Genomic DNA, 24,293 nt, shown 5'->3' with positions numbered 1-24,293 from the left:
CAAGTCCCCTGGTCTTTGGCCTAACACCAAAACTGTCTTATATTTAGTGTCCAGTTTAGGTAAACTGGTGACATAATCTAGAATGTCCCATAATAAAACTAGACTCCAAAAGAACATTCTCAGGACCTCAATAAAATGCCAAATTTGAAATATAAAATAAGGTAAAAATACCCAGTCAGTACAAACATAAATAGCAAACTTTCTTTTTTTGAGTTATTGTTATTATTATTTAGAGATGGGGTCTCGCTCTGTTGTCCAGGCTGGAGTGCAGTGGCACAATCACAGCTCACTGTAACCTCCAACTCCTGGTCTCAAGGGAGCCTCCTCCACCTTGGCCTCGCAAAGCACTGGGATTACAGGTATGAGCCACTGCATTTGGCCAAGTTATTATTTTTATAACTCAATAAACTTTATCATTTAAAGCTGATAAGACAACTATCACCAAAAGCAGAAGAGTTTTTAAATCATGTTACTTAAAACGGTAGGTTATATATCCTGGATATTTTCCTTCACTGATAAAAATGTACATTACTCAAACAAAATTATTAAATGTTCTTAGGTATATAACCGTTTCCTTAATAAACTTAAACTAGTTCTATTTTTAATCGTTTAAAAATGATCTAACCTAAGCCAGCATAAGAGTCTTTGAAGCTAACTTGGAATTCAACATTCATAGCTTTTTATTCTATGACTAATGAAACAGTTTTAATGTTTCTGATAAACCCAGTAAGGAATCCCAGGCCTCTCATAAGGATACACCTTTAAACAGATCTTCTAAGGAAGGAATTCCATGACTACTAGGCCATGTTAGATCCTCTTTGCTACCATGTCCTCCCGTGATAAAACTCACCACTCTACTGTTGGTACTTATTTACCTTCCATGGCCAGCCAGCCAGTTCCATGGGACTGTGTCTGCCATCTTTACCCTCGTGCTAAGTACACTGCTCAACACTTAATCAGGTTCCTTATCTGAACCACAGAACATAGAAAATGGTTTGAGTGACTATATTCTCAATTTTCTGAAAGGTGGTAAAAAACTAGTACCATTCTGGCTGCATGGGAAATAAGTTAATGGAACCCCAGTTGAGAAAATCCACTTGACTAGACACTCAACGTAAGTTTACAGAATAAATGTCCTGGGATCAGAATACATACGCACACACATATATATATATACCAAATATATATCTACTGGGGTCAGATAGGCAGTAGTGCAGGTGGTGGTTATGATGGTGATAATGATGATGAGGATGATGATGATGATAAGAAGATGGTGATAATAACAATGTTTATTTTTTTATTTTATTTTATTTTTTTCTTTTTTGAGACAGAGTCTCGCTCTGTCACCCAGGCTGGAGGGCAGGGGCGTCATCTCAGCTCACTGCAAGTTCCGCCTCCCGGGTTTACGCCATTCTCCTGCCTCAGCCTCCTGAGTAGCTGGGACTACAGGTGCCCGCCACCACGCCCGGCTAGTGTTTTGTATTTTTTAGTAGAGACGGGGTTTCACCGTTTTAGCCAGGATGGTCTCGATCTCCTAACCTCGTGATCCGTCCATCTTGGCCTCCCAAAGTGCTGGGATTACAGGCTTGAGCTACCGCGCCCGGCCACAATGTTTGTTTTTACTGTGTGCCAGCAATGTTTTATGTGCTATATAATATCTCAATCCCTACCAGAACCATATCACTCCAATTTGATAGATGAGGAAACAGAGACTCAGAGAAGTTAAATTGCTTGCTCAAGTAAACGAGGGAGCAGAATTCAATTTCAGGAGTCTGTATCTAAAGCCCCACACTACACCACTATTTTGTGACTGAAAGGGCAAAACTGGATGACAGAAAAATGGAAAGCGTATTTCCTGCCTAAAAGGGAAGCCACTATTCAATTCTAGTTAGGAAAATGCATGCCCAGTGTTACCAGATACTCTAGTTTTTCAAGAGAGTCAGACATCCAGATGTTTATGCAAAATCTCTCAATTTTTAAATATTAGAAAATAATTCTGAAACAACTTTCAGTTTGTTTGGGCCGAAACTTACCTACGGCCAGGATGCATATGTGGATTGTAAATATGTGACCTCTAGAGGTTCCATCTTTCCTCAAAAATATACATGCAAAAATGTAAAATCTGGGCCAGGCACGGTGGCTCACACCTGTAATCCCAACACTTTGGCAGGCTGAGGTGGGTGGATTACTACGTCAGAAGTTCGAGACTAGCCTGGCCAACATGGTGAAACCCCGTCTCTACTAAAAACCCAAAAATTAGCTGGGTGTGGTGGCATGTGTCTGTAGTCCCAGCTACTCGAGAGGCTGAGGCAGAAGAATCCCTTGAACCCGGGAGGCGGAGGTTGCAGCAAGCTGAGATCGCGCCACTGCACTCCAGCCTGGGCAACAGAGTGAGACTCCATCTCAAAAAAAAAAAAAAAAAAAAAAAGCCAAATCTGATTCCAATCATAAGGAAACATAAGACAAATAAGAATACAGGGCCATTCTACTAAATAAATAAATAAATAATAGCCTGCACACATCACAAATGTCAATGTCTTGAAAGAAAAAGGATGAGGAACCAATTTAAAGGACATGAAAGGACACCAGATTAAAGGAGAAGGGACCAAAGGGACCTGACAATGAAAGGTAACATGCGATCCAGATGGAAACTGGACCAGGAAAAAATGTTATAAAATTCATTATTAGGACAATTAGCAAAATTTGAATATGGACTTTGGATGAAATAATGGCATTATATCAACATTAACTTTTTCTGAAATTAACAACTGACTGTGTTTGTATTTGTATGTAAGAGAATGTCCATGTTCTTAGGACATATATGCTGAACTATTTAGAGGTAAAGAGGACTGATGTCTCCAACTTACTCTGTAATGGTTCATTAAAAAAATAATTGTTCATATGGATATATATGGCAAGAGAGAGAGAGCAATCAAGTGAACACAGCAAGATATTAACCTGTGAATATGGACAACAGGTCTATGAGAGCTCTAGATTCTACTCTTGCTCTTCAATAAGTTTTAAATCATTCAAAATAATAAATTATAACATCTGAGAAAAAATGCATAGGGCCAGCCCCACCCCAGCAGAGGAACCCTGAAACCACCAAACTCAAGCAAGGGCATGCTACTCTATTCCTGGGATAGCAGCTAGACCTAATCACACTGGGTCCTCACACCAACCCACAGAAGCAGCTATTCTTAACCTCATTTATGACTGCAGAAACTGAGGTACAGGGTATGAATCCCCTATCCCAACAGTAAGGAAATAGTAGACGCCATGGTTCTAACTCAAACCATCAAATCCTAATCTGGACTATTCTACTATATGCCTTATAAGAAAAGTTCATTTTAAAAATGCATGAATACCATATAGTACTCTCATATGCTGAACACAAGTTAGATAAATGTTAATCATAGGAAGCTATTTGGTGTAACCTTCTTATTCACCCTCCAGACTTGGAAACAGCATAAAAGTCTATAGCATAAGCAATCGCAAGGAAGAAACTACGGTCTAAGTTATTTCAAAGAGAAAAGAAAAATAAAAACTAAGTACCCATTATGGAGATGATAAAGTTTAATTTGAAAAGCAAACAAGAAATCTTTGTGACTTTGGGATAAAGATTGCATAGACATGACACAAAAAGCATGAATCATCAAAATGAACATTGATAAATTGGACCTTTCTTAAAAACTATTAAGTAACCTAGATGAATGGAAGATAACGTTTGCAACACACATAGTAAACAAAGGATTTATATCTAGAAAATATAAAGAACTCATAAAACTTAATAATAGGAACACAAACAATCCAACAAAAAAATGGGCAAAGATTTTGAACAGATACTTCATAAAAGAAGATACATACATGTCCAATAAGCACATACAAAGATGCATAACATTATCACCCATCAGAGAAATGCAAATCAAACCACAATGAGATACCACTTCACACCCACTATGATGGCTACAATAGAAATGACAGACAATAACAAGTGTTGACAAGGATGTGGCAAAATTGTAACCCTCAAAATGGCTAGTGGGGAATGTAAAATGGTGTAACCACACAAGTAAACAGTTTGTCAGTTTCTTAAAATTTTAAACATAGATTTACCATATGACCAGTAATTCCACTCCTAGGTATCTACCCAGGAGGAATGAAAACACATCCACACAAAAACTAGGGTGCAAATGTTCACAGTAGCATTTTTCATAATGGTCAAAATGTAGAAACAAATCAAATATCCATCAACTGGTGAAGAGATAAACAAAACATGGTATATCCTGACACTGGAATTCTTTTTTTTTTTTTTTGAGACAGTCTCACTCTGTCACCCAGGCTGGAATGCAGTGGCACAATCTGGGCTCTCTGCAACCTCTGCCTGCCAGGTTAGGTGACTCTCATGCCTCAGCCTCCTAAGTAGCTAGAATTACAGGCATGTGCCACCACTCCTGGCTAATTTTTGTATTTTTAGTATAGACAGGGTTTCACCATGTTGGCCAAGCTGGTCTTGATCTAAGTTATCCTGACTTCAGGTGATCCACCTGCCTTGGCCTCCCAAAGTGCTGGGATTACAGGCATGAGCCATTGCACTAGGCCTGACACTGGAATTCTATCTATTGTGTAATAAAAAGGAACAAAGTACCAATACATGCTGTAACATGGATGAACCTCAAAAACATCCTGGGTGAAAGAAGCCGAAGATAAAAGACCACATATTGTATGAGTCCATCTTTACAAAAAGTCCAGAAAAGGCAAATCTAAAGAACAGAGTAGATTCATGGTTCCCTAGGGATGAAGCAGAATTGGGAAATAACTGCAAATGAATACAGTTTCTTCTGGAAGGGAACTGTTCTAAAATAAGACTGTGGTGATAGTTACACAACTCTGCAAATATGCTACCAACCATTAAGTCCTACACTGAAAACAGGTGAATTTTACGGTATGTAAATTATACCTCAATAAAGATTTACAAAAAGAGAGATATGCAACATCATTAGACATCACTGAAATGCAAATTAAAATCACAAATATCACTGCACACCTACTAGAATGGTAAAAATGTAAAAGACTGACAAGCATTGCAAGGATATGAAACAAGTAGAACTCTCATTTTACGTTCCCACCAACAGTTGGTAAGAATGTAAAAGGGTGCAGTGCATTTGAATATTATCCCCCAAAAAGGTATGTCCAAATCCAGAAACCCGGCAAGTGTGAATGTAACCTTATTTGGAAAAAGTGTCCTTGCAAATGTAATTAAGTTGAGGCTCTTAAGGACCTCAAGATCATCCTGGATTTAGGATGGGTCCTAATCCAATAACTGGCATCCTTTTAAGAGAAAGGAGAGAGAGATTTGAGACACAGAAACAGAGAGAAGAAGGCCATGTGAAGATGGAAGCGGAGAAGTTATGAAGTGATGCTACCACAAGCCAAGGAACACCAGGGACCACTAGAAGCTGGAAGAGGCAAGGAAGGAGTTTCCCCTAGACTCCTTCAAAGGGAGTATGGCCCTGTTGACACCTTGATTTCAATGCCTCATCTCCAGGACTGAAAGAGAATAAATTTCTGTTGTTTTAAGCCACCAAGTTTGTAGTAACTTGTTGCAGCAGCCATAGGAAACTAAAACAAATGGCCAAATCACTTTGGAAAACTGACAATTTCTTCATAAGGTTAAACAAAGAACTCCCCTATAACTAAGCAAATCTACTCCTGGGCATTACCCGACAGAAATGCAAACTGAAAGACTCTTACATGAATGGTCATAGCAGCTTTTTTTGACAGAAATGAAAATGGAAAGACTCATACACGAATGGTCAAAGCAGCTTTTTTCATAAGGGTCCAAAACCAGAAACAATCCTAAGGTCCAGCAACAAGTGAATGAATGAACAACATGTGGTATCTCCATACAGTGGGCCACTAATCTGCAACAAAAAGGAACAAACTATTGATACATACAACACCATGGATTAATCTCAGAATCATTATGCTGACCAGGCACAGTGGCTCACGCCTATAATCCCAACACTTTGGGTAGCAGAGGCAGGAGGATGGCTTCAGCCCAGCAGTTCCAGACCCGCTTGGGCAACATAGCAAGACACCATCTCTATTAAAAAAAAACAAAAATCATTACGCTGAATGAAAAAAAAGACCCAAAATTATACACTGTATGCTTCCACTTATATGAAATCTAGAAAATACAGATGCATCTACAGAGACAAAAAACGTATCAGTGGTTGCTTGGGGGCCGAGGTGGAGGGAGGGAACTGAGAAGGAGAGAAATGTTCGCTATTCCCATTGTCGTGGTTTTGCAGGTATATACATTTGTCAAAAGGCATCAAATTGTACACAGAAATGGTTGCAAATGACTGTATGTAAATTATACCTCAATAAAATTGATTAGAAAAAGAGAAAATAATTCATGAGCCATTGGACATTTTACATTTAAGATTTAAAACAACTACTTATACTTTGTTCTAACCAATAATATTAAGCAAACAAATTTTAAATGAAGAGCAAATTTGTTAAAGAAAAAAGGAAGACAACTTGCTCTACTAATTCAACATGTTTCACAAGCAGAAAATGGAAAAAGCCTTGAATTTGGAGTCAGAAGACCTGGCTCAGAGCGCTAGTTCCACTTAGCAACCAAGTGGCCTTGATCAAGTCACGATTTACCTGCAAGTCTCAATTTCTACATCTCTAAAATATAGATGACACTAATAACTACCTCACAGGCAACAGTTATGGTTTCAACAGAGTAAGAGCTCCTTTCATGCAGGGATTCTATTTTAGCCAAAATTATACTCCCAACGTATGGCAAATAATAGGTGCTCAATAAATCTTCACAGAATAAATGAATTACTTGAAAAATAAACCTGAAAGATGAGAAAGACATCGTGCACAACACCATGAGGCAACATTTGTTTCTTTGCAACATTTGTTTCTTTGTAGACTAAAGCAGAAGAGTCACCCTCTTTGTGCTTATCTTTAGTATATTATCCACATCATTTGCAGACTCAAGCATGAAAACTTCCAGTCCCTTATGAAATACTGCGATAACTCAAGTCAATATAGAGCAGATTTTAAATTTTAAATCCTTACGTGCACTGCCCTAAAACAGACTCACTTGTAAGATGAAATTCTACGAAAGCAAGAACTGTGTCTATGTTATTTAACACTGATATTCACTGCCAATATTTGCCTAACATATAGTAGGCAGCAAATAACGTGTGCAAAGGCCCTGAAGCCAGATGAAGTACAGGGAAGAGTGACTTTTAAGACGCCAAAGTGACTGGGAGGCAGACAGCAGAGTGTCATGTCCAATGGGGTTGTGAAAGCAGGTAGGGTCCACACCACGCAGGATCTTGCAGGCAATGTGAAGTTTTGTCTTTATCCTAAGAGCAACAGAAAGCCATGGAATATTTTTAAACAGGTGGTTGGCAGAGTAAGGAGAAAGGAAAGGGACATAATTAGATTTGCATTTCATGAAGATCTTACTCTATGGTGTGCAGAAGAGAATGGTAGTTGGGGGAAGGGAGAGAAGGTGGAAGAAGAGTTAAGTTAGGGTGTAGAGTGAGTATAGGCCAATCAAGAGGCTATTCCAACAGTCCATTAAAAAGATAATGGTAGCTTGGTCCAAGGTAGTGGAGGTGGGAGAAAAAAGTGGACGGATTCCCAATACACGTACACAAATCAACAGGATCTGACTTTGAGAATGAGAGAAAGGAAAACACTCAATGCTTCTGAGTCTCAGTTCTTCATCTGTGAAGCAGGGCTGTTGTTTATACTCCATCTGTATAATACCTATCTTGTAATCTGCTGTGACAATGATATGAAAAAATTTAAATATTATGCACCTAACTCAGTGCCTGACCCACAGTAAATGCTTTTTAAAATCGCTGTTGCCATTATTATGGTCATCCCATGGAATGGCAACTACCGGAAACTGAACACCAAAGGTAGAGAGGAGCAATGTAGTTAAAGATTCATATCCACAGCGCGCTGAAAGACACAAACTGTTATCAGCCGGTCACTGAGACAATTGTTCCAAAGAAACACAGCTGACCGCACAGATATTTCATCTAAGACGATCTCAGTCCTCAGAGACCATTATGAGAAAGCACAGCTGGTATGATCACAGTCACCTGAGAATCCGGTAAACTGAGGCACAGAGATGGCTACAAATTTAACCAAGGAATAGGTGCAGAGGAAGGACAAGGAAATGGGTATCCTGCTTCTCATTTTTGAGCCGATCCAACAAGACTTGGCCTGCATCCTGAAGAAGAATTTGTAACACCCCCTCCAATGTCTCCAGGTCCCTTGCTGACAAGGCCCTGTCATCCCTTAGCCTAACACTGTGCATCCGCTCGCCATCAAACCAAGCCCTTCCGGTTCCCTGATACTAGCTCACAGCGCACGAAGATCCCCAAGCCCCGGGAGCCCCACATACCTTAGCTTCGCGCTCTCGTTCCTCGGCGGTCGGGGTGCGCTTCATGCTGCCACTAAAGCCGCCTTCGCCACCGCAAGCTGCGTAGATCCCCTCGCCCTGGACCCCGCCTCCTGCATGTAGTTCTCTCAGCGTCCTGCTCCCGTCCGGGGCCATTCGCCCTCAGAGTGGAGAAAACTACAACTCCCAGAATGCACCGCGGCGACGCCCGCGAGTGCCTCGGGATTTAGAACAGGAGAATTTCCCAGGTCCGACTGCTGGAAGAGCGTAGTCCTCTACACCGCGAGCAAACAGGCTGGAGTCCAAGGAGAACTACATTTCCCAGGAGGCAACGGGTGCCTACCATGTTTCTCCCGTGCTCCTCTCGGCCAGCCGCCCGCCACGCTGTCGGCGCTATAGCAACGGTAGCTAGCTGCAGGGCCAGTGGAGCGGTGAGTACTCGGGAGGATGCGAGAGCATGGGGGTGGGTGGAGGTTGCGGACCCTCCCCACTGCAGCGCGGGCCAGGGTCCTAGGGTCCGCTCTGCGGTCTGGAGAAGGCCCTGGAGTTCTGCTTGCGTGAAAGCAGCCCAGCCCGAGACACCTCCACATCCTCAGGCCTGAATCACAGCCCGCCCTTTATCCTCACATCCAGGACCAACCTGAAATGTATCCCAGCCATGAAGGTGAGAGTTGATGCTGCTAATTGCCATCTCTATCCAGATCCTGCAAGTTGTAGGTCCCTAACACAGTTTGCTCATTTTCCCTGGATTAGGAATTGGTTGGTTGACCCTAAAACTCCTGAGTGTTCTATTGTTTGCTTAATTATATATTATTTGTTTATCATCTGATTACCTCCATAACTTGCTAGCTTCATAAAGGTGGGGATTTTGCTTGCCATTTTAATCTCAGTGCCTGGTATTCATTTATTCATTCAAATAAATATTTTTTCTTTATTCTTGTGTGTGTGTGTGTGTGTGTGACAGGTTCTTGCTCTGTCGCCCAGGCTGGAGTGGAGTGGTAAGACCTCAGCTTACTGCAACCTCCTCCTCCCGGGTTCAAGCGATTCTCCTGCCTCAGCCTCCCGAGTAGCTGGGATTACAGGCGTGCGCCACCACACCCAGCTAATTTTTGTATTTTTAGTACAGACGGAGTTTCACCATGTTGGCCAGGCTGGTCTCGAACTCCTGAGCTTAAGTCATCCACCCGTCTCGGCCTCGCAAAGTGCTGGGATTACAGGTGTGAGCCACCGCGCCCAGCCAATCATTCAATATATATTAATGTTGGTTCCTACCCTGTACCAGGCACTGTTCCTGAACAGCTGTGAACAAGACTAATACCCGTCTCAAGATGTTTATCCCTTTTTCATGGAGACAAACAATAATTTATTTGATAATTTCAGATAGAGACTGTTGCTATAAGAGAAACAAGCCAGGCGTGGTGGCACGCACCTGTAGCTCCAGCTACTTGGGAGGGTGAGGTGGGAGGATCACTTGAACCCATGAATGCCAGGCCAGCCCAGACAACAGAGCAAAACCGTGTCTCAAAAAAAAGAAGAAAAGAAAAGAAATAAACAGTGAAGAAATGTAAGGAAGATTACTCTAACATAGGATGGTCAGGGAAAGCCTGTCTGAGGAAGTGAGCTGAACTCCAAAGACTGAGGAGCCAGCTAATACAAAGGCCTTGAGTACACAAGGGTGTGGGGGGTTCGAGGAAAGTAAAGAATAATGTAGGTGAAGCATACTGAGCAAAGAAGGATAACATGAGATGGTGTTGGAGAGGCATTGCAGCGTTGTGCAGGATTACTCAGCTTCCACACTATTATTAACATTTTGGGCTGGATAATTCATTATTATGTCTCCTAAGCACTGTAAGATATTTAACATCATCCCTGGCCTCTACTCACTAGATACCAGTAGCATCCCCCTTCCTTGTTGTGACAACCAAAAATATCACCAGACACAACTATTAATACTTCCAACTACTACCTTAGTTAACTAATCTGTGTCTCAGCTTCCTCATTTGTAAAGCGGTAATCATTTGAGTAACAACCTCACAAGGATATGGCGAGACACTTCATTAATTCCTATAACAGAGCACTTAGAACAGTACCTGGCACATAATAAGCATTCAATGAATGTTAACACCATCAACATCATCATCATCATTATCATCATTCTCATTATTTTTAAAGTGACCTTAATTCTGTCATGGAAAACTAATCATTTTTGTACATGGGCCTGTGTGTCAACAGGATCCTAAAAATTGACCTTTTCTATAGCAGTACTTCCAAAAGAAGTAGATGATCTCCCAAGGATTTGTCTGTTAGCTGTTTCTGTAACAGCAAAATGCAATGGTTCTCCACCATTTGTGAGTTATAATAAAAGTTATGAACCCTCCTTAAAAGATATTATATATATACGTATACATACAAAATTTGGTAAACCATCTCTGGGTTCACAGACCCTGAAACCCCACGGACTCCATTCACTCACTCAACAACTATTTAATGAATGCCTGCTCTCAGAATGCACTAAGCTTTATGCTAGCATCAAAGAGTACAGAGGTGAAGAAGACAATGAAACTTGCTACTCTCTTGGTCTTTACATTCTAGAACCAATATCCTAGAGCTTAAGAACTCTGCCCTTTAGAGTATCTTCATTCACAGTTTGCATTTAGCTTACTAGGTAGATTGAAATGAAAATATAAAATCCTTTATTTTTGCATACTAGATACTGTGTGGACCACTCATATCCACATTCAAAATAAAGCTACTGTGTGCATTTCTGTAAAGAATAGAAACTATAAAAATACCAGAATTAGCTAGACAGCCTATATGTTGAAGTAGTTGAACTCTGGGCGGAACCTAAGCCTCATGGCAACAAAGGCAAGACACACACACAAAAAAAAACCTAAACCAGTTGGTAAATTTATGCAACGAAACCTCTTTCACAAAACTTGGAACTGCCCACTCATTTGTGCATCAAGCAGACAATTAATATTTGAGTAATATTGACATCCCAGGCACATGTGATCAGTGCTTTTACTTTACTCATCCCATTTACCCTTAGAGTAACTCTGAGATAGGTATTATTTTCTCCTTTTTAAAGCTGAGAGACTGAAACTCAGAGAGTTTAGGTGGCTTGACTAGTTCGTTAATGATAGAGCAACCATTTGAATCAAGTTCCTGACCTGAGTTTTTTCCAAGATACCTGCTCTCTTTTGGAGGCTGGGGAGAGGAAAGGGATGGAGAGGAGGTATTTCTTAAATGATAATCTTACCTCATTTCCTAAGCAAACTGTAGGAAATATACTGTTGAAAGGAACACTGTCTCCATGATTGAATGTAGTAGTACTTTTAGAGTAGAAGCTTTCATCTTCTCCAAGCAGCACATATGGACAATAAGATGCCCATTAAAGTTCTAGTCCCTTTTTCATTTTATTTGATTCATTCCATTGCATAGTTAATGTAATAACTTGGAAAGAGTTTATTTGAATTTTCTTTTTTCCACAGCTAGGCCATGTCTGGTCCAACTGATGAGACTGCAGGAGACTTGCCTGTGAAAGATACAGGTCTAAACCTCTTTGGAATGGGAGGGTTACAAGGTATGGCCAGCTGTTATTTATTACAGTTATGAACTTTGATCACTGACTTCTTTACTTTTAATTTAAAGTATTTCTGATACTCATACAACCCAAACCATTTAAGTAACTATATAGTCCTTGATTGTACTAAACAAAAAGATGGAGAGTTTAGAACACATATGGTATTTTACTACATGCGTCAATTATCAACAGCTCATAGAAAATGTACAATCCCCCCTCTGTTCTGATAAAAAATTAACATAAATCATCTTTTTAAAATTCCTTACATCAGTAGAAACTACCTAGAGAGTATCAAGCCTCCAAACCGAATTGCCTGGTTTAAATTATATTCAGTATTAAAACATTTCTTTGTGTTTAAATTTTATATGGGAGGAAAGGCCATATTTTAAGTGTTTTGCCTTTGAAGTAGAATATCTCACATGATAGTGACTTTTTTATCAAATTAATATGGATTAAAGGTTTTCTTTATCCTTTTATCACTTAGTAGTTGCTGTAGAGCTAAAAAGCACTTTCAAATTGAGAAAGAAAAGCACCACATTAAAGAACAATTTAGAACAGAGAGCTGTGTTTATCTTTGTTTGTTCATTGTGTCAGCTATGCTGTCATGCATGTATCAATTATCAACAGCTCATAGAAAATGTGAAATCCCCCTCTAGCCTGAGAAGGCTAGGGATTTAAGATACATTCCATTTAGGAATCTACATACACTTTTTAATCAGAGCAGTGTAAATGGCCACTGTGAAAACCAGAAAAGTGGTTAATGTATTGTTTATTGAAAAAGATAAAATTTGGCTACACAGAATTTTTTTTTTTTTTTTTTTGAGATGAAGTCTCACTCTGTCACCCAAGCTGGAGTGCAGTGGCAGGATCTCCACTCATTGCAACCTCCGCCTCCCAGGTTTAAGCGATTCTCCTGCCTCAGCCCGCTGTGTAGCTGGGTTTACAGGCATGCGCCACCACGCCCAGCTAATTTTTGGCTACACATATTTTATTGTTAAAAGTAAAAAGTATGTGTAAGCTTTGCTTTGCAGATCTTTCAGGGAGCACCAGGTATTAAAATACAAATAAATTTTAAGTGTGCAAAGCAGTTTATTGGGTTTTGATACTCTGTGAGTTCAATTCTTGTCCTCAGTAACCTATCACAGGACCTTAGTCTCTATCAGTTTGTTCTTTGTTTCTCTTGGAGAATTGTTGGAAATCGACCTACTTCACAATGTTATGGAAAATACCAAATTTAAGCGTCTGTAAAAAGATATCATATATGCATGCTAAAGAGTATAAACATTCTTAAAATTTATATAAGGTAGTATATAGAGAAATTATTTGTGAAGCTTTTAAATAATAATTTTTAAATTTAGGGGTTTTTTGATTTGATCTTACAACTTTTATAGTTTGTTTTCTAAAACACCCATAGTGCAGAAAAATATCTTAGTCATAATATGTTTACCAAATTACTCTTACTCTTGCCTTTGTAAAAAAATAACTTTCAGATACTCTCTTAGTTGTCACAACATTCAGCATGTAAATTCAAAAGTCTTTATTGAATCAGAATTCCGTCTTATATTCTTAAAGAATGGCTACTTGAATACATTTTTGAATGGATACTATTGTTGTTCAAATTCCTAGTACTGTATGTAAAGTATTAATAGCAAAGATTTTTACTCTTACCTTAAATAATTGATGTAAACAATACTACAGCATTTTCTAAAGCAATCTTAACTGTAGGTCCCAAAGGAAAAAATCTAAGATTAGTGCATCAGAGGTGATATTAATATCAAGAGTTTTTAGAGACTATTTTAAGTAACCTCACAATTAATTATCTTGGCATTTTTGCAGAAGCTTCAACAACACGGACAATGAAGTCTCGCCAGGCAGTGTCACGTGTCAGTCGTGAGGAACTGGAAGACAGATTTTTGCGTTTGCATGATGAGAACATTTTACTTAAACAGCATGCCCGCAAGCAAGAGGATAAAATTAAAAGGTTATGATAAAAAGCTTTTAGCTTTTTTTCTTGACTCAGTAAAATTTGAAGGGTATGGTATTTTATAAACTTAATTGAAAACCCCACCTTGAATCTTTTTTGGAACAAGGCAGGATGTAAATAAGTACAATTTTTAAAAATGGAAAATCTTGCAAACTAGAATAATAAACCAAAAAGATAATGAGTGTTTATTATGTCTGAATTTGCTGTTTAAAAGAGAAAAGCTAATAGCTAAGAGTGCCAGGAGTATATCATATCTATAAATAACTTTTGGTTTAATATTTATAGTTTAATAAGCAAATGGCCAAAGCATCTGTGTTTTAAATGTCTTGATTTTAAAATGAAAGTTTTAAAAAGTAACTAACTATTCTAACTTGTTAGAATGCACGTTCTCTTAAGATTTGGGGTTTACTAATGAAAACATCACTTCAGTCTCTGGAACGTATTTAACTTTGCTTGGGTTATACTAGATTCTATATTGATTTCAAAGAGTCTCTACTGTTTCTGAAGAAACAGTATTGTCACTTTTGATTTATGTGCAAAAAATCTTGGCAAAAATGATTTCTTAAGAGTAGACACTCTTTCATTCTTTTTTATTCAGAAATGCTGTGCCTATCTTCTGAAGGGACGGCATTAAAAACAACGTGTGTTCAGATGTGTAATCATGAGCAGGTCTGTATTCATATTTATGTTCTAGGTTCAAAGAAAAGGTGAGACAGCCATTGAAGAATGAAAATAGGGTTTTTCTGCTTAGATTTCATCCTGAGGAGGTGGTTCCAGTTCAGTTTCTACTCTGTGGACTTTAACAACCCACTGACCTGCTATGTGCAAGCCTTTTACTTTGAGTTGGGTTTTAGTCATGATGAGGGCTGTTTTCAAGATTTGTGACTTACTTGCCTGATTCCTTTTCTGACCATTATCCCACACACATCAGCCAGTCAGAAAGAGGCATGTAGTCGGTTATGACCACCTAACAATTTTTTTTCTTTGTAAACCTAATTGGTCAGTAAAAGAATTGAATTCACATATTTGACCTCATTAGTAATTTGTCATAGCCAGAAAATAAAAAACAACTTAATAATGAGCCATGTAGTTTAATGGGAAAAGGACTGATCTAGGAATCAAGTTGTATGTATGCATTCTGTTATCTCTCTGCCACTAGCCTATGGTATGTTCAAGCCATTTAACCTCCTGGAAGTTTATTTTACTTAGCTATGAGAGTAATGATCCAATGAACAGTATGACCCAAAAGCTCTAAATTCCTCTCAATCTCACACCACTGACTGTGACCTAGATACATGGGTAGAACTGTCTATAAATTTATCCTTAAGAAGTAAATAGGCCGGGCGCAGTGGCTCACGCCTGTAATCCCAGCACCTTGGGAGGCTGAGATGGGCGGATCACTTGAGATCAGGAGTTCGAGACCAGCCTGGCTAACATGGTGAAACCCCATTTCTACTAAAAATACAAAAAATTAGCTGGGCGTGGTGGCGCAAGCCTGTAATCCTAACTAGTCAGAGGCTGAAGCAGGAGAATCACTTGAACCCGGGAGGCGGAGGTTGCAGAGAACCGAGATCATGCCATTGGACTCCAGCTTGGGCAATAAGAGCGAAACTTTGTCTCAAAAAAAAAAAAAGTAAATATTATTATTTTCTGTAAATGTAGATTTTATAAACTACCTTTTTATTTTTTATTTTTTTATTTTTATTTTTTATTTTTTGAAAGGAAGTCTCACTCTGTTGCCCAGGCTGGAGTGCAGTGGCACGATCTCAGCTCACTGCAACCTCTGCCTGCCATGTTCAAGCGATTCTCCTGCCTCAGCCTCCCAAGTAGCTGGGATCACAGGTGCCTGCCACCACACCCAGCTAATTTTTATGTTTTAGTAGAGACAGGGTTTCACCATGTTGGCCAGGCTGGTCTCAAATGAACTCCTGACCTCAGGTGATCCGCCCACCTTGGCCTCCCAAAGTGTTGGGATTACAGCCGTGAGCCACCGCGTCTAGCCAAAACTACCTTTTTAAATAAGCACTCAGACTTTGCCAGATCACGTATGATTCATTAATATGATAAAATAATCAAATCCAACAAATGGAATGTATGGCTATTACGAGACAAACACATGAAATCATGTTTCTTGACAAAGTTTATTTGAGCATCATTTGAAGAATTTAAAGATCCCCTATTGATGTGCTTTTCCTGCCTTAAAAATTAGGGTCGTTTATTTTTCTCTGGTTGTTAACTGCCTTTTTACATTAAATCTGTGTCTTTCTTTTGAATGTAATCTATATCTCTGTGTGAAAGTCTGTCTGTAACAGAAAATTCAGATATTTAGGTTGACATCTCAATTGTATGACAACCTTACTTTTATGCACAGGCCATTGGGTGGGGCTTAGGACCCTAAACTCATTAAAGGACTAGGTAGGGTGTGTGGCCCTCTTGGACTGTGATACCTGGCCAAATTTCCCAGTGATATATCATTCTCAGAATTAGGTGGAAAAGGAACTAATCCATTGATTATTTTACTAGAGTGTTTGTGGTACTCTTGGATCTTGGTTTTTATTATCCTATATCCTTTATAAAGCATGCTTAATGGATGTGCCTCCAGGGAAGGAGAAAACAATCTTAACTGATTATGTTATGCATAGCTCTCCCTGATGCCACATGCTGTAGGCCGAGTAGCCAGAAGTGTAGATAGACATGTATTACTACCGCATTTACAGCGGACTCCGCTTAGGGCAGAAAAAAGGTTGTTCTGTGACATCCCAAAGCTATTAAGGATTTTTTTATTTCACTTTGGTTCCCTTAAGTAAAAGCTTCTGTCCATAACCATGCTAAAATAAAGCAAAACCCATTTAAAGAAAAATGAAGTGTGTTTTATTTTCAATCTCCTGTCTGGGTCTTTATAAAAATAGATTCACTATAAACTAGAATCAGCTATTGAAGATGTGCGACCAATTTTGTAAAGTCTTGAACTTGTGTCTCTCATCAAAGCCACCTTTTCTTTCTTGTCCTGCCAAGATTTTTCCATTCACTGTCAGGCATGTTTTCCGTACGTGTATATTACATCACCCCCATGTGCCCTTTCTGTCTTTTGTTCTTTCTAACCAGTTTTTATCAAAACTTAAGAGAATCAAGGGTATAAACTCCTGATATGTCAAAAGCACAATTTATGTCCAAATTTAAAGATAGCATTAAAATGATGCTTTTGCATCTAATTATTTTTTACCATTAAACACAAGTGTTTCTGGAGCACTAAGCAACATTTATTGGTGCATTTTGGTTTCCTTTGGATTTTTCATTGGGCTTTATATGTGTGCATTTATGCATTCTAACATTTTTGTATTTATAGTGTGTCTTAATCCTGGAGAAACTGAAAACAATATATTACCTAAATGCTGCACAGTCTTAATACACTTTTCAAAAGTTTTAACTTACTGTGGATTGCAGATATAACCCACCACATCCACAATCTGTAACTACACTCAACTGCATACAGCATTCCTATATAAGGTCATGCGTTAAAAATTGCATTTCAGGAACATATGGAGTAAATATGTGTCCTCTCTTTACTAACCTTAAATGATAAGCCTTAGGAAACTGTTATTTGTCAGTGCTATAAAGCAGATTGTTGCCCAGTGGTTTCAATTATCATCAAAGGATTCTTCACAGGCAGTAATAGTTACATCAAAACCTGAAATTTATTATTCAGGTTCTGCACTGAAGTCTTCACAGTGATTATGTTCCTTTCAACAGAATGCATTTTATGCTGACTTCTCACATTCCTTTTCATCTTTTTATTATTTCCCCAGAATGGCCACCAAGTTAATACGGCTAGTTAATGACAAGAAAAGATATGAGCGGGTTGGTGGCGGCCCCAAGCGGCTCGGACGAGATGTGGAAATGGAAGAAATGATTGAGCAGCTGCAAGAGAAAGTTCATGAGCTTGAAAGACAAAATGAAGCCCTCAAAAACAGACTGATTTCAGCCAAACAGCAACTTCAAACCCAGGGTTACAGGCAAACTCCATACAATAATGTACAATCTCGTATTAACACTGGACGTAGAAAAGCAAATGAAAATGCAGGCTTACAGGAATGCCCCAGGAAAGGTAAAACAAAGCTTACATTAAATCTAAACTGAAGTCTTATTGGATTGTTTAACAACAAAAAAAAAAACACAAAGTTTTACTTCTGTGTTATTCATGCTTTTAAGCGTCTTTAGGAAGAGAAAAATAATTTTTGACTTTCTCTTTGATAAAATAATATTGTCAAAGAAGATTATTTAAGGATCACTATATCAGTCTCAAATTTATTTAGTAAAAACATTCTGCATAACCTTAACGTAAGAGACATGTATGAAACTAAGTAAAATGAGTTGAATTGAGTTTGGGTTGGTTAAATACACTGTACTCAGGCAGGTAGAGAAACCAACTAGTTTGCTTACATATGACCACATTTACTGTATTGAATGATCACATTTAAGTTCTTCATCCAAAGATCATTTCGAAAATTTGCAAAAGTATTGAAATCTTTCTCATTGGATGGCAGTAGCATGACAGTGGCATGTGCATGTAACTAGGGGTTTAAAAAGTTACGTCCTTATTTCTCCACTTACTAGCTGGTGACCTTAGACAAGCCTCCTAATCACTGTGACCCTGAGTTTTCTTTACATGTAAAGTAAAAGCCTTGAAACAAGTGACGATAAAGGTCTCGTCCATCTCTAAAAATGATCATAGGCCAATCACTTTATTCACTTTAAAAATTAATAACCTAAAATGTACCCAAGTTGCAAAGTAATTCAATTGTGTAGACAAGACTCAATATAGAACATAAATATTTCTAATAAAAATTTTCAGTTCTCTTCACCCACAGAGAAACTTTATTATAATGGAACCACAATTCAATAAATATCTTAAGTAACATTTTTAAAATTTCAACTACTAGGAGAGGAAATTAGGTTTTAGTTCTAATTGGTTTTTGTTTGCAATATACTTTACATAAAGACCAAATATTTTTAGGGATATAAAGTAGCATGTAAAACTTTAGTTTAAATTCTTTGAAGAATTAAAACAAAACAAAACAAAAAAACCATGAACAGAAAGGGAGAAAAATTTGTTGTAGTTTGCTCTCCAAGCCAAAATGTTAACACTATCTTTTCCCTAGATAGAGTTCCTTTGAAGTCAATAAGGCCTCCACACAGGCAGGAGGCAGCTGCAGGATGAAAGGGCTTGGCTACTCCTAGCTATGTGAGATTGGCAATAGACTCTGAATACAACTAAAGTAAGCATAATGAATTATAAATCAGAAAGTACATTCTGCCACTGCTTAACTTTTTTACATGGAAGATAATACTGACCTCAGCCTCATTTTCCCCATGTATAAAATGGAGTGATAATAATACAGCTTGGATAAGAGATCAGGAGATGGTAGCTCCCACAATAATATATTTTACCTTTAAAGTGACCTATCCTCTCTGAACCTTAGTTTTGCCATCTGGAACTGGAACTGGGCAAGATGATCTCTAAAGTCTGCAAGACCTTTTATACTAAATAAAAATAATGTTCACACTGGGCACAATGGCGTACACCTAAAGTCCTCGAGAAGCTGAGGTGGGAGGATTACTTGAGCCCAGGAGTTTGAGTCCAGCCTGGGTAATATAGTGAGACACTGTCTCTAAAAATAAGTAAGTCTAGGCCAGGTGCAGTGACTCACGCCTATAATCCCAGCACTTTGGGAGGTCAAGGCGGGCGGATCACAAGGTCAGGAGATCGAGACCATCCTGGCCAACACAGTGAAACCCCGTCTCTACTAAAAATTTAAAAAATTATCTGGGCTTGGTAGCATGCGCCTGTAATCCCAGCTACTCAGGAAGCTGGGTCAGGAGAATCGCTTGAACCCGGGAGGCAGAGGTTGCAGTGAGCCGAGATTGCGCCATTGCACTCCAGCTTGGGTGACAGAGGAGACTCGGTCTCAAAAATAAATAAATAAATAAGTCTAATGCCCAGATTTTACATTAAATCTAAACTGAACTTTTATTAGTTCACTTAACACAAAAAACACAAAGTTTTGTTTCTGTATTATTCATGCTTTTAAGTGTCTTTAGGAAGAGAAATATAAGTTTTGACTTTCTCTTTGATAAAATCATAATATTGTCAATGTTAATTAAAATGGCAAGCTAATCTAGTGCTATAAATTGCTGTTCAGACAGGAGAGTTTGCTGGAAGTTCCTCCCTATAGCGAAATTAAGAGCCACAGATCAGCAGACTCTTAAAAACATGACTACATAGTTTAAATTTCTGCTTACATTTGTACTCTGTTGGTGATTCAGACCTTTCTCACTGTTCAGGATAGAGTTCAGGACATGGAAGTGACACAAAACATTAAGTAGAGATGAATACTTTCTTAATCAGTCTTTATGAGTAAACCTGAAGCATCATTACCAAAACTGACACCTTAACAGGCTCTTCAGGACCACCTTTGAGGCTGAGACAGGCCAGACTTGTCAAGAAAATATCTCAGCCTGAGATGGCTGGCTAAGAACCCTAAAACCCCTCTCTGGCCACAAGCAGCCTTTACCATCAAGCTGCCGTACAAATACTACTGTTTTCTGTTTGTGCCTTGTCAGGATAAAGGATGGAAAGCACTGGCTAAATGTGTGATCAATGTAATATAGCAACAATACTTATTGTGAGGAACCAATGGAACAGAGATCTTTGTAAAGCAAAGGTTTTAAAATGTAACCATTGGTGGAGAGTAGAATGATAGTTACTAGAGGCTGGGAAGAGTATGGGGCACTGGGGAGGATGAAAAGAGGTTGATTAATGGGCACATAGATATAGTTAGATAGATTAAAAGTTCTAGTGTTTTATAGCACAGTAGAGTGTCTATAGGCAACAACAGCATACTGAATATTTCAAAAATAACCAGAAGAGATTTGAAATATTCCCAACACAAATGATAAGTGATCAAGGTGATAGATATCCTAAATACCCTGATTTGATCGTTACACATTGTATACATGCATCAAAATACCACATGTACCCCACCAATATGTACAAATATTATGTATCAATCTTTAAAAGGTTATATATATAGATAGATAGATAGATATATGACCATTGGCAAATCAACATGAGACTGTAAGTTTTAAGATATGTTTTGAGTATTTTTTATTTCCACTAGTAATGTTGAATTTTTTCATGATGTATGTAGGAAAAGCGTAAGAATTAGCATTACTGCCAAAACAATATAATTGGCAAATTCTAACACAGTAAACTATTTTAATGTTTTAGGGAGAGCCTTTTCTATTTTTCAGGATTACAGCAATAGGTATTGACTGCTTTGGAAAGAGCAAGTAATAGTTCCATTATTCTTGTTAAAATTCTCCTTTTTTTAAATTTTCTCTTTACTGAGAATATGCAGAGCAATTAAATCTCACTTTTAGAAAGTTAACTTTTCTAAAGAGAATAAATTTGTTTTTTTGTTCTCCATTTAAAAATCTTAATCATCTGTGATGCTTTATCTACCTTAAACTCTAGTATTTATTCTATAAATGTAAAATAACTCACATAATTAAGAATATATCTTATTTTTAACAATGGGACTGTCTCTGTAAAATTGTACATAATTATTTCTGTAAGAAAAAAATATTTTAAGTGCAACAGGGAAATGTTTTATTTAAAGGAATTCTAGTGATGATCCATTCTCAAAGTACCTTTTCATAAATAGGGATTTTCTTATTGGGTTGGAATAAATCAAAATGCAGAAAACATTTTTACTTAAACATTTAAGGGCAAGGAATATAAATGAGTAATTTTAAAAAAAAAAAAAAACCTTATCACAAGCACTGGGGAAAAATCAAGCTTTTATAACCTATTTACATTGTTAAAACTTGGATAGAAGAGTGATTTATTTCAGAAATTACTGCAGGAGTCTAAATCTTAAGTTGAATAAAATTATTTCTAGGTAATTTGATTTCTACAGTAGATTTGCAAAATGAGCAATACTTGCTGCTGTGTTTTATTTAATGCCTTCTAGTGGCTGAGATCATATATTCCCTTTGGCAGTGTATTTATAATTCTGTGTACTATAAAACACATACCTCTTAATACTTAATAAGATTTTATTATAAATATCCTTATTATAGCAAATCAAAGATCCTTCTTTTCTAACTTCAATTCTATAATCGTATTTTATTACTTTGTTTTTAGGTATAAGATTCCAAGATGTAGATGTAGCAGAAACTCTACATCCCATGTTTACAAAATATGGCAACACTTTACTTGAAGAAGCCAGAGGAGAAATAAGAAATTTGTATGTGTTCTTTTTTTGTGGTCATTTGAGAACTTTGGTTATTGATAATGTCTTTTTTTAATCCTTCCCTTTCTTTTATTTTAAACCAAACTGGACTACATATAAACAGTTTGCTCCACTGAAATACAGCTATGTTCTGTAGGGTAACAACAGATATTTTATAACATGTTCTCAGAAAAATGAGGAAAATGAAGAACTTATCCAGCTGCCTCAATGGAAGGATTTATCGAATAGTCTTCTTTATTATAATTTTACCCTCAGAGGAATGGCATAAAGTCTAGTCAATTAGAATAGTGTAAGATTTAGAGGCAACATTTTTATTCCCAGAAAATCACAGGTAATTTTTTTAGATCCTGAATCAATTAGCCCTTTTGTTGGTTAAAAAAAAAATAAAGAATTGGGGAGTGGCATAAAAGTTTGGAGTTATCAGATACATATGGATTTCAGATTTTGTTTTCGTGTGAGTCTGTGGCACTGCATTCTTCATCATATCATGGTTTCAAAAAAGTTACTTCTACCATATTTAGCTTACTTTTCTAGTTAATCCAAGCCTCATGGTTTCAGTGTCTGTGAGTCACACAAATGAAGGTAAGTTTCCACTTTAAGCCTTCACCTTGATCATTAAAAAGTAACAATACTTCATGAGAAAGGAAAACATGGCACACAGTATCCTATTTAAGATAGTTGCTTAAGAATAATATAGTCTTCAAATGTTTCCTTTTGAATATTTTAAGTAGCAATTACAGCAATGATTAGCCTGCAGGAAAATAAAAGACTAGACATAATCTTGTTACCTGATGATCACCTGAAAAGCCAACGTTTATACCAGTTCCTGAGGCTCATTACGGTATGATGCTGCCAGACATGATAGAGTCTGGCATAAATGTATGCCAGAGACCACTAAGTTATACTTGGCAAATTTCCTGCCACCTCTCTCTGAAGTGTTAATTTGGGTGTTATAAGCAGATGTGCATATATGAAAGAACAAAGGCTTATAAATATTCTGAAGACCAGATTGTGGCATACATAGTAGGTGTACTGCACAATAAATACTTACTTAATTGAATCAAAGCAAAGTCCAATCCATTGCCTAGGATCTTATCATAAAAAGCAGTATCTTGCATTGTTCTATATGTATTTCCAAATCATCACATTTAATCTGCTACTATTTCACTGTGTGCAGAGGCACTTAAGCTAAATTTTTTAACTTCTGCTTGCTCTTTTTCATGAAGAACTTTCTTTGCACTGATCTTAACTACTGAAAATTTTTCCTCAAACTACAAGTTCTTACAAAGGCCATTTATTTCAGGGAAAATGTTATTCAGTCACAAAGAGACCAGATAGAGGAGTTAGAGCACTTGGCTGAGATCCTGAAAACTCAGTTGAGGAGAAAAGAAAATGAAATTGAGTTATCTCTTCTTCAGCTTCGAGAACAGCAAGCTACAGATCAAAGGTATGTTAAAACAGAAATATCACTTGGATAAGGTCAAAATTAGTTTAAAATACTTTATCATGTGCCATAAAAGGATAAGTTTATCTAGTCTGTTTAAAAATCATGTTTCTACTTAACATTCTTCATATAAGCCTATGCTCGACCTACCAACTGCTGTCAAGAGCTCTAGTCTAAGGACAGTTTTCCCTAACCTGCTGTGCTTTTAAGCAGCTTCTGATGGGTGGAAATCACCCTCATCTTGTTTTCTCTGTTCATTTACCCCATTTGCCAAGATTGCAGGAAGTTCTGATACCATTATATTATAACTACTGAGAGAAGTATGGGTGACAAGCACTCAGCTGTTGGCATACCTTGTACATTAAGTCCAGCATTAGTTTTTTCAACCTTAAAAGATGGTAATTCCATAATATGCTACCAGTTTGTAATCCTAAAAAGATCCCTAATATTCCAAGTTTGGATTGCAATCTGTTGGCTGTGATAAGATGACAGTAGGACCTGTAGATAGTATCCTTGCTGCCTTT

General features: G+C 37.7%; 2 protein-coding genes across 21 annotated transcripts in view; one reads left to right on the top strand and one right to left on the bottom strand.

Moving 5' to 3' along the window:
* The window catches only part of FTO (FTO alpha-ketoglutarate dependent dioxygenase), a 462,015-nt gene extending 453,408 nt beyond the window's left edge, over positions 1–8,607 (bottom strand). For 6 of the 10 annotated variants that reach the window (XM_045381659.2, XM_065537718.1, XM_015442739.4 and 3 more), the window contains exon 1: positions 8,447–8,607. In XM_045381659.2, coding sequence (XP_045237594.2) covers positions 8,447–8,599 — 153 coding nt within the window. In that variant the 5' untranslated portion in view covers positions 8,600–8,607. The remainder of the gene's footprint in view (positions 1–8,446) is intronic. The other 4 variants (XM_074026700.1, XM_074026699.1, XM_045381661.2 and 1 more) reach the window with 1 other exon arrangement.
* A 222-nt stretch (positions 8,608–8,829) lies between these two features.
* The window catches only part of RPGRIP1L (RPGRIP1 like), a 99,402-nt gene continuing 83,938 nt past the window's right edge, over positions 8,830–24,293 (top strand). For 6 of the 11 annotated variants that reach the window (XM_074026697.1, XM_074026694.1, XM_065537715.1 and 3 more), the window contains exons 1-6: positions 8,830–9,107; positions 11,935–12,026; positions 13,863–14,007; positions 17,817–18,115; positions 22,217–22,319; positions 23,629–23,772. In XM_074026697.1, coding sequence (XP_073882798.1) covers positions 11,942–12,026; positions 13,863–14,007; positions 17,817–18,115; positions 22,217–22,319; positions 23,629–23,772 — 776 coding nt within the window. In that variant the 5' untranslated portion in view covers positions 8,830–9,107; positions 11,935–11,941. The remainder of the gene's footprint in view (positions 9,108–11,934; positions 12,027–13,862; positions 14,008–17,816; positions 18,116–22,216; positions 22,320–23,628; positions 23,773–24,293) is intronic. The other 5 variants (XM_074026695.1, XM_074026692.1, XM_074026696.1 and 2 more) reach the window with 1 other exon arrangement.

Source organism: Macaca fascicularis, chromosome 20 (genome assembly GCF_037993035.2).
Source record: "Macaca fascicularis isolate 582-1 chromosome 20, T2T-MFA8v1.1".
Classification (NCBI taxonomy): Eukaryota; Metazoa; Chordata; class Mammalia; order Primates; family Cercopithecidae; genus Macaca; species Macaca fascicularis.
Note: the sequence above shows the minus strand (reverse complement) of the source record. Positions and strands in the feature narration are given on the sequence as shown.